We start from the raw sequence: 11,507 nt of genomic DNA on the forward strand, positions 1-11,507 counted from the left end.
CGCCCTAAAGCAACCGACTGCAACAAAAAGTAACAAGACTACAATATTAAAGCCCGCTAGCGGCCCCTAGAGGTTGTGCTGCTGCCTGCACCGAGAGCCAGACAGAACAGTTGACACCGGTTTGACCTACTGACGTGTGTGTGTGTGTGTGTGTGTGTGTGTGTGTGTGTGTGTGTGTGTGTGTGTGTGTGTGTGTGTGTGTGTGTGTGTGTGTGTGTGTGTGTGTGTGTGTGTGTGTGTGTGTGTGTGTGTGTGTGTGTGTGTGTGTGTGGGCGCGCCTGATTGATTGATTGATTGATTGATTGCAAATAGTACAGTACACTGAGTACAGTGCAATTATAGTATACAATGGTGCTAAAGGATAACACAAAAAGCCCTAAGGGCTTGTTTCCCATTGTGTATTCAATTCGTTGAGACAATTAAAGACACATACAATATAATACAAGACATTATCAACACTAGTAGCAATACACTTTAACGTATGTACAGTAAACAGTTGGGGGGGTTCATTTCTGGTGTTAAGCTTAAAAAATTCAAAATGCAAATTGCAGACAGGTGTTCTTTAGACTACAGCCAGCAGTGGCGGATCCAGGGGGAGACCAAAGAGGCATTGGTCCCAGCTGAAATCTGACTAGCCCCTGAAGTGCCAGGGAAAAACAAGACAGGCTCATGTGTTTCATTCCTTCCCTGCACTTTGTGGCTTGTCTGTCTCTTGCCTCTCTCTGCCACCATTGGCCGATTAAATAATGAATGAGTTCCTCTTATAAATTATTTATGTTGCATTCTGGTTCTGTTCTCTTAAGGATTCCATTCCATTCAACATTGCTCAGGGAGTCATGGTCATCCTCTCTAGGGTCACAGCAATATTGCTTTATACCTACAATTCTATATTTCTATATTTCACCCACTGGGTGGTGCCATTGCTTGCTCTAGCTAGCTCACTTTTACTACTCTTACTCATTCAATGATATGACTCGAGAACTTTAGAAATTGCCATTATTTTATTTTTAATACAACACTATCACAATAATAGAGCAATGAAATGTATTTGTTTTATTCATAAAGCTAAATTAACAGCAAGCAAACTATCGTTTATTTTGCTTAGGACCAGTTAAAGACATCAAATTAACTACAAAGGTCATATGAAGACAATACAACATTGACTAGTATCCTTCTTTGTAATCACCATAATCTTCATCTTTAACTAAATACTGTCTTTATATAATGTGTTGTGTCGTGTTGTGTTGTGTTGTGTTGTGTTGTGTTGTGTTGTTGTGTTGTGTTGTGTTTTGTTGACGACAGCTGCACAATGAAGAGATGTAGAAATAATGGTAACAGTGTTGACAGGACATGCATCCGTTACTAACTTCCTGCTGCTCCACTGCCTGTTCGTTTCTAATTCAGAATGTAGAGCAGTGATGTAAGCTGGTGTGGGTGGATACACATGACCTTACAGAAAATGCAAGGAGGAACCATGGGAAAACATGTCTTGAACTTCTCGTTTCATAAACAGCCGTTTTATACTGAAGGACCTATTGCCTATATGATTTCTATGGCATCAAATACACGATGAATTTAGGTCAAAGGGATTTGGCTAGATATCATTGTGCTATGTCATTTTATTAATTTATTAATTGTATTAATTTGAAACAACCACTTTCTGGATTAAAATAGTAAATTCATATTGGTGTGAAACTATGAATTGACAACATATAGTATAATAGTGGTGATGTCAGGGACGGATTAAGACTCACAGGGGCCCCTGGGCCTACTGCCCCCCCCCATGTTATTTACAGTAGATAGCATGTTGTTTAGACAGATGGTTTGATGTTTACTTGCTATCCTAGTTACTTTGTAGCATGTAATCGTTTTTTAACTCTGCTATGTGTCACTCTGTGTATAAGAGCATCTGCTAAATTCCTAAACATAGAGTTTTGTGTTGTGGAAAAGGTGATGACTGATGAATACTTAAAATTAGAAGATTATGAATTAAGTCAAGCAGGTAGCATCTTAGCCTAGTAAGGCTTCGATCCTACCTTCACCTGCCAGTTGTGTCCTCTCTGCTCTCCTCCTCTGTCTCATCACCTGACCTGTCTTTAAACAGTATTTAACCTTTTCAAATCCTAACATCAAAGACATATGGTTTGGGACCATTTATCTCCCTAAGAAAATGAGTAATCTTTACCCTCAGGCTACTCAAAGACAGGCTTGTGCCATGGTTCAAGAAGGCGTGATTCAATCATGTAAAATGTTTCTGACATGCAATTTAGAGTACCATTGGGAGTGAATTATGAAATAATATCATATTCATACATATTATTAATTTCATTTCTGTCTTTCAATGGAGCATATTGCTGTCTCCTTAATTGCGTTCATATTCTAAGACTTATATGTGACCTAATTTAGTAATTAGGTCACATTAACTCTGGATGCTGTGTATCTCTGTGGCATGCTTAGTAAGCATTTTACAGACTAACTTTGTTGCCACTAGCACAACAACCCTTCTATAAGAGGAGTAGTTTGTTTTACTAGTGTATACTTTAGTTTTAACCAAATCAATATGGATAATGTGAAGTCACATTATAAACGTCACATGCAGTGCTACTGGCCCCCTGAATAGGATCACCAACAGAACAGACACATACCAGCTCAGACAGGCAGAGCTGCAGTGCAGACGTGGCAGGGTGGGGGAGGGGAGGAAATGGACAATACAACAAGTTGTAAAACAACAAACACCATTATTTAACACCAAGGAAAAAATATGTAAATATATCTCTGCCAATACACAGGATGATTGTGGTACAGTCTGGGTACACTTACTATGGCAGTCAAACAGTATAACTTTACCTTAAAATGCGGTGGCATTTGAGAATGCACCCGTAAAGAGCCTAATGCCTCCCAAATACCAATGTGTCCTAAAGTCTCCTAGGCTTTAGGACCTGGAGGGGGGAATTCCGCTTTCATAGCTCTGGTAAGTAACTGGATACCATGGGTGGGCCTAGGGGCTAGGGTGGGCCCAGTCAGCCCACTGCAGTGTGCATAGAAATCTCTGCAGCTCACACAAACACTCTCCTAGGCCTACTACTTCTACAACAATCTATTGTATTTATACTGTAGATTTGACGAAGGATCTATTCATCTATCAGCTCAGCTAACGGGCGAGGGCAGCTTATAGGATAAATGACTGAACAAGCCTAAAAAGGTAAGATCAAAAGGAGAAAAGCTGTGTATTTAATGGTGGAAAGTTTCTGGTCTACGAAATCTGCCTCTGCATACAGTATACAGTAGTGAGGTTGCATTTTAGTTTTTCAGCAGTGTGGTACTTGAAGTACAGTGAAAACTGTGCAAAAATCCATCACATGATTGGAAATACAGGACATGAGAATTAAGACATTAAGAGCATGGCTATAATTCCCCATAGATGGGTAGAATGACATGTGAAACCATTGCTAGGACTGCCATTTTGTAGCCTTTACAGTAGTAAAGGGACCCACCCATCAATAGCTCGCTTTTGCAACATTTACTTAATTTCTACCGTAGTTTTATTATGATGGGATACACTCCTTGACAATAAAGCTAGAACAAACTAAAATGCATTCACAATGCACTATCCATGGAATAAATACAACACAAAACGTTGACAAAGACTTATTCTTAACCATTTCAACTGTGTTAATTCTGGTTGGCCAGTCCCATGTCCAATAAGATGAATGAACATCACTTCATACATGACAGCAGTTTTACCTTACAAGGACATGGAATTTACTAAAATTGTTTGAAATGATAAAGATGCTGTACATTGAGTATGAGTGAACATCATTGTTCATTGCACACAGTAAATATGCTACTTAACATAACATGATATATCATATAAAATCATATGAAATTGCAGGTCAGACTCAGCATATACCATAGGTTAAAATATTTCTGGATAACTTTAATCCTTCAAAAGACATTGATTTGAAGCATGTTGAGGTCAGATCAGATCTCATCTTTTGCTCAGACCGTGACTTTAGTGGGCCTGTTGCTACACGCTAATGTTATGAAGGCCCTGAGTAGGAACTTATCATTTGTTCATAGCAAGGTCCCAGGTTTAGGTTGTATTATGCACTAAGCGAGTTTGTTCATTCTTTAGTTATAACTCCAGTATTGCCAAAAGAATGACACATACGCTCAGTTGGCCAATGTTTTTGGCTCCAATGTTGCATCCTGCAGCTTCCTACGTGGCAGGAGTCCTTGATTGTCATTGCTATCACTGTTCTATCAGTCTATCATCTAAAGTACTGCAGAGTAAAAACCATGGCCATCCTGATCTGGGATAAGTCGTGGGGGCTGAGGTGCTTGAATTGATTTGGGAACTTACACCATCATAACGTACTAGAGAATCAGAAATGATTAATAATGTTTGTAAGTGATGATTATCTCTTTATCTCTTCATAGGTTTTCATCCATTTCTGTGCTAATTATGTGGGTCGCAAATTTAGTGGCACTGGTGCTAATGGCCACAGGAGTCTCTGCTGCCACCTCTGCCACAGCCGACCAAGTCCTCAGTAACATTGCCACCATCCTGGCTGACAACAGTGCAAATCTGGCTTTTAGTCTCTACCAGAACATGGTTAAGGACAAGAGCCTGGAGAACATCCTCATTTCCCCAGTGGTGGTCGCCTCCTCCCTAGGTCTGGTGGCTCTTGGGGGCAAGGCTTCCACTGCCTCCCAGGTAAAAACCATGCTGAACGCTGATAAAGTTAAAGATGATCAGCTGCACTCTGGCTTGGCCGAACTGCTGACTGAGGTGAGCGATCCCAAGACCCGCAATGTCACCTGGAAGATAAATAACCGCCTGTATGGGCCCAGCTCTATCACCTTTCAAAATGATTTCATCAAGAGCAGCAAGAAGCACTACAAATGTGACCAATTCAAGATTAACTTCAAAAACAAGAAAAGTGCTGTAAAGTCCATCAACCAGTGGGCAGCCAAGTCCACAGATGGCAAACTTCCTGAAATAACAAAGGATGTGGAAAAAACAGATGGAGCCATGATCATTAATGCAATGTTCTTCAAACGTGAGTTCATATGGAACTTTTATTTTAACCATTTATCCTTGACCTTTTCATGATCTCCTTAAAGGTAGAGTTTTTTGTTGTACGTTTTTGTTAAAAAGTTAAAGCTATATTCTGATACTAATCATTGCTATGATGAGGGTTCAAAAATCAAAACAGGTTCTCCTAGTCTCTCCAGCTTTTTAACCAACAGAAAATACATTTTCAGAAGGGTTGCCAAATTCAGCAATCAGAATTGCTTCAAATGTTCCATTTGATGTCTTCACTTCCAACTTCACTTGTTTATCCTGTATCCAGTAAAAAAATATCCATATCCTGATTGGATAAAATGTGTCTCTCGACTTGAAAGTGTTTTTTCTGTTTACTAAAAAGCTGTAGCGAATGAGGAGACCTCCGTTAGTGAATGATTACTCCACTGAATGATTACTATCAGTATATAGAGCCATGCATTTAAACACATATTTTAACTAAAGAGAATAACTTGCTGCACCTTTAATCTATCTAATCTCTATGTATGCAGCCCACTGGGATGAGCAGTTCCATCATCAGATGGTTGACAACCGTGGCTTCTTGGTATCCCGTAGCCACACTGTGTCGGTACCAATGATGCATCGTACAGGTAAAGGTCTTTCTGACTCAATCTCTATGCCAGGCCCAGGCTTAGGCTTTATTTGGTACAAAAGTGATATGTCAATATTTGTGACATTGTAGAATCAGAAACAGCTTTATTGTCAGATCACAGGTTTACACGGTAAAAAAGTGGGTGAAATTCATTTTCGTGCACAGTTCCCATCGTATCGTTATTTCCATAGAAATATCACACCTGTGTGAACTGAGCGGTGCAACTATACTTGTATTGTGATCAATACTGTACTGTACTATAGTCTGTACTGTACTGTACTGTACTGTACTGTACTGTACTGTACTGTACTGTACTGTACTGTACTGTACTGTACTGTACTGTACTGTACTGTACTGTACTGTTCAAACACAGGCCCGGCGCCAGGATGAAATGACAGAGGGGGCAATCGGGGGCAGGTATTGGACATGAAGACAATGCGCCACATTTGCATATCTATAGAGGGCGGAGGCGCACGATTTCGTTGGCTTCCTTCCTTTCAATGCCTGGAAATGTACCATTGTTTTGTCTGTAACTATTTGATCTAAGGGGGCAAAGAGGTTAATTTAGGGGGGCAAACACCCCCTTTCCCCCCCCCCGTGGCGCCGGGCCTGTTCAAACAAGAAAACAAGAAACAAAAATATCTATAGATATACACATTGAGATACTTGAGATAAGATATAAATGTGCGTGAGCATAGCAGCAGATATATAATGTGCATGATATACTGTACTTAGTTAAGGTGCTAGAGAAACACACCAAAAAAGTCAGTGCGTTGTACATGATATAGAGGGTATGCCGGAAGTTATGCGGGAACGCCTACTCTACTGAGTGGCAAAAAACTACTTTCTAGACTTAACAGCCCATACATCCAAACAGAAAAGTCCTGATTGCATTAAACTCAATTTGCCACTCAATTTGCCATTCACTTTATGCAAGTGCATATCCTCTATTAAGGTGCAAAAAGTCGGTGCGTGTCAATGGCATAATCCTAAAGTAGACTGACACTGGTATAATTCGCAAGTATACTAGGGAGATATGTGCATGAGGGAGAGAAAAGAAAGAAAAGTCAAGTCCCTTGTGACTGTCCCTGATATAATCCACAGGTACAGTAGGTCAAGGAAGAGCTAAGTGAATGCCTTGAAAATGGTGAGAATCAAGGAGTTTTTAGTTTGAAATGACACTTAACACAATGCTTACACAACTAGTCTCAATATTCATATCATGTTTAGTTTTTAACAACGTGCACTCTGTTCATCACAGGACTCTATGGCTTCTATGAGGATACAGCCAATAAGCTGTCAGTATTGAGTATGCCTCTGGCCCATAAGATGTCCAGTGCAGTGTTGATCATGTCCACCAGTGTGGAGCCTCTAGATAGGCTGGAGAAGATGCTAACCAAGGAGCAACTGGACATCTGGATGAGCAAGCTGGAACAGACCCCTGTAGCCGTATCCCTGCCCAAAGTCAGCATGGAAGTGAGCCACAATCTGCAGGTAAGCGACAAAGGGACCAAGGTTACAAAACATTACAGACCATTAAGAATGTTTATTTCTGTGTCAACAACATTAACCCATGTGTCCCCCTCAATGCAATGCATTGTGAGCTTATAGTTAACCTCCTGACCCTCATAGTCAAAACTGGACCTTCTCTTGTCTCCCTCTGTGTAGAAACATTTTGGGGAGTTGGGTTTGACGGAGGCAGTGGACAAAACCAAGGCTGACTTCTCCAACATCTCTGGGAAGAAGGACCTCTACCTGTCTAATGTGTTTCATGCCTCTGCAATGGAATGGGGCACTGAGGGAAACCCCATTGACCCCAGTGTCTTTAATACAGATAAGCTGAAAAACGCCAAGCTCTTCTATGCTGACCACCCATTCATTTTTCTAGTGAAGGACCAGAAGACCAACACAATCCTCTTCCTTGGCAGGATGGTTCGACCTAAGGGAGATAAGATGAGAGACGAATTATAACCATGCTTTTATATTACTAAGTTAAATGTTTGCTCTTCTTGGTGTGTGTGTGTGTGTGTGTTGTGTGTGTGTGTGTGTGTGTGTGTGTGTGTGTGTGTGTGTGTGTGTGTGTGTGTGTGTGTGTGTGTGTGTGTGTGTGTGTGTGTGTGTGTGTGTGTGTGTGTGTGTGTGTGTGTGTGTGTGTGTGTGTGTGTGTGTGTGTGTGTGTGTGTGTGTGTGTGTGTGCGTGCGTGCGTGCGTGTCAGAGCCCTGCATGGGCACAAAATATGGGCCTGTTGAGTTAAGGCCCGGCCCGGCGCAGCCCGTTGTGGTACCGCAGTTTTAGAGCCTGGAGTGTGTGTATGTGTGTGTGTGCATTTCTAGATAAATGTAAGGCGAGCAATGTAAATTTGATATCCTGTGAGTACATTCCCTGAAATTACTGCTGTAAAAGAAAATTCACAATGCACAACTCAAGATATTTTTGAGATATTAGTTTGATTGAGCAAAGTCTCCAAAACCGCCAAGTTTCCTTGGAGAAGTTTTTGCTCTCACTGTGTAACATATTGCACTAATAATTGTGTTTTTGTTCTACATTGTAGAAGAATACTTACATTAAGTATAAACTCCCAGAATACATTTCATTTTTCATTTAACCTTTTCATTTGCCGTTACTTGAAACTACAGAGAATTCTAGACTGTGACACAATAATTTACCATACTTTACATATGGCATACTTTCTGTGGAGCCATGAAATAAATACTGTATTCTTCCACCACATACCACCATAAAATTGTATACTTTTCTGACCTTAGTAATCTGTATTTTCACACACAAAGAAAATATTTCCCAGAATGATATAGTCTGCATTGTTTGAGTTAGTGATATCACTGTGCTGCACTAGAAACTAAAAGGTTATGAGATGTTTCCTCTGGTCTACACACAGTGTTGCTAATATTTTTCCACAAACAATTATTTTTAGAGGAATTGTTTACGACTGTTACCACTTTTTACAATAAAAGTATGAAAATAATTGAATCGTCATTCATTATATCTGGTGCTAATGTCTTAGCCTAACACAATCACCTCATGTTGCTTTGATGATAGGCTATACCAAGACTGATTAGTCTTGTGCAGTGTTGGTCAAGTCAAGACTATCCTGTGGAATTTGGAATGACGAGACAATTTCAGTATAAACTAGAAATGCACTCTGTATGCCAACTTGCGCCTTGCACACAAGTAGGCTATGTATGGCCTACAGACTTGTGTGCAAGCAGAGCATTATTGACCTTATACCAACCTTGAAACGTACCTTAGTGTCACCAAGAATGGTGTTCCCTTATTGGCTGGTGGAGGACACCGACATACATACATACATATATACATACATACATACCCAGCTGATCGCAGTACTTGCACTCTCTGTTTGCGCAAGTAATGAAGTTTTAGATATTTTCACCATCAGACAGCTCTAGATTTCAGCAATTACAAAATAGCATAAATGTGGAATATTACATGACATATGCCCCTCCAGCACAATAGGTTACTCCAAATACCATCATATTGCTGAGGTGACAACAGTATGATGAAACTAGCTCATAATATGCTTGTATCTTTCCACACATTATAATCAAGGGACTTTTTAAGTGACTACTGCCACCTAGTGGACACATGCAATACTTAATCATTGTGCTAAATTAAGAATTCTGCTGTTTTCTCTTCCACTTTCTCTCTCTCCAAGCCAACCTTCAACACATCAGCTGCTTGACAAATATCCCTTGGGTTTATCCCTTGTTAGCAGTTGCTAGAAATATGTGTTGGGTGTGGCTAAAACAAAAAGAATAAAAGCTAATTTTACTGCAACAACACTGTTTAAGGCCAGTCCACACCAATGCAAGCCCTTGCAACTGCCATTGCGGATAATGGTTGCAATAAGTACTGTAGTTGCATGTTGAAGGATCAAGGATCGAGTTGCATTGGTGTGGACTGGCCTTTAAGGGTACTTGCTACCCAATGTAGATTGGATGTTGTGGTCATAATTATATCAATCGTGACACACAAATATTTGTATATTTGTATAACATGTTTCTGCAATAGTGACATTTCTTGTGGCATGGGTGGAAGAGAAATGTGTTATAGCCCTGAATGTGTGATTCAGGGCCAACAAAATGTTGGCCTAATCATCAAATCATGACACTGTTCATGATCTGTAATTCTTTTTTGAAAATTAGGCCTTTGGAAGCCATAGCATATAGCCTATCAGAATTGAATATGGAAAATCAGAATGATGTTTATCACATGACTACTACAGAGTTGTGTGAGTTTTGAATACAATCTGTAGCAAAAAATGGTGGAAACGGGCATGGCCTATGGGGAGTTGCGTTCTGTTTTGTTAGTCATGATCCAAGGAATCCTGGGGAATGTTTTATTTTTCTTCTTTTTTTGTTGGGGGGATGGCCGGGGGGGTTCTTCCTTGGCCTACTGTGAGTGTATGCATGCAAAGTTTCGGTCCACCAGCAGTGTATTATTATAATTATTGTTATATTGCATTAATAGGCCATCAGCGAGTGTGGGCGTGCTTGTGTTACGTCCCTCCTGGACAGGGGAATAATCACAGTGTATCCTGTACAGGTCCCAATCTGGGTAGCCAGGGTCAGGGACAGGGTGCAGTTAAATTAACTCTTTACCAGCCTGTTGCTTGTAGAGGGTTGTTTTACTTGTCGACTAGGCTACTATACAATCAAATAAATCTGTATACAAGATAATTTCAGATTTCAGCAGGGAGAGGGCTGTATACAAGATAATTTCAGATTTCAGCAGGGAGAGGGAGGGAGATATTTACCGGATTATTAACCCTTGAGGGGTCATTTAGCAGCTGGTCCCCAGCTAAATGATGGAGAGTTGGTAACCAAATGGACCTTTATAGATCTTTACCTCTTGCGAGTGTAAAATAAATGGTTTCAAAGTTGACATAGTAGAATAGCAAAAAAGTAGATAGATAAATACTTGGTAGCCCATAATCTACAAGCTCACAATGCTTGTGATAGCAGAGGTGGAAAGTAACTAAGTACATTTACTTAAGTATTGACAGACAGACAGACAGACAGACAGACAGACAGACAGGGTCTGGGCACACCTAAGATTCCATGCGCGGACAGAAGAAGCTACAAAGGCTGAAAGGCATTTGCATTCCAATGGGTGATTGAGGGTCACGCCCACTAATAGTTCTCAGGTCTGGTGTTTGTTCTCTTTTTGAGTGGTGTTGCTCCAAGGAACAGCAATGTCCGCCCTAACCTATGTGACTATGTCCTAACCTATGTGACTATAGTCTATGTGACTATGTTTACAGTACCAATAGGGGCAAAAGTGGCGCTGTTGTGCCAGAAACAGAGAGAGAGATAGTGTTGCACTGTTGCCTGCTAATTACAGAGAAAGAGAGAGAGAGAGAGAGGCAGGGGGAGAGGGGAGTTGCACCACTCAGTTCACACGGGTGTGATTTTTTTCTCAGTGTATGGATTTTGGGCAGGCAGAAATGGATTTGGACAGGCAGCCGTCCGTCCTCGCCTTATTGTACATACGCCACTAGTGTGTAAAAATATGAAAACTAGGGTAAAATAAATATGGGCCGAGATATACACTTCTGGGCTAGATATCCACGCTTCTGGGCGAGATATCCACGCTTTCGGATAGGCAAAGTGGGTTTAACATTGTTTAACGTTATTTAATGCAATCAGATAGGACTTTTCTGTTTGGATGCATGGACTGTCAAGGCCAGAAAGTTTTTTGCATTCCTACTGAGTGGCATGATGATGTCACGCGCATACCCTATAGACAGAGTTACGCAAACTCTGTTCACTTCATGGGGCCAGACTTCT

General features: G+C 40.7%; 1 protein-coding gene across 1 annotated transcript; it reads left to right on the forward strand.

Moving 5' to 3' along the window:
* Positions 1-3,015: 3,015 nt before the first annotated feature.
* serpinh1a (serpin peptidase inhibitor, clade H (heat shock protein 47), member 1a) lies at positions 3,016-8,659 on the forward strand. The gene is made up of 5 exons (XM_083768688.1): positions 3,016-3,202; positions 4,441-5,063; positions 5,581-5,679; positions 6,943-7,175; positions 7,350-8,659. Exons 2-5 carry the CDS (start codon positions 4,466-4,468, stop codon positions 7,650-7,652), a joined length of 1,233 nt encoding a protein of 410 aa, XP_083624814.1. The 5' UTR covers positions 3,016-3,202; positions 4,441-4,465; the 3' UTR covers positions 7,653-8,659.
* Positions 8,660-11,507: the final 2,848 nt, after the last annotated feature.

This window comes from Protomyctophum parallelum (assembly GCF_964188405.1).
Source record: "Protomyctophum parallelum genome assembly, chromosome: 1".
NCBI lineage: Eukaryota > Metazoa > Chordata > Actinopteri > Myctophiformes > Myctophidae > Protomyctophum > Protomyctophum parallelum.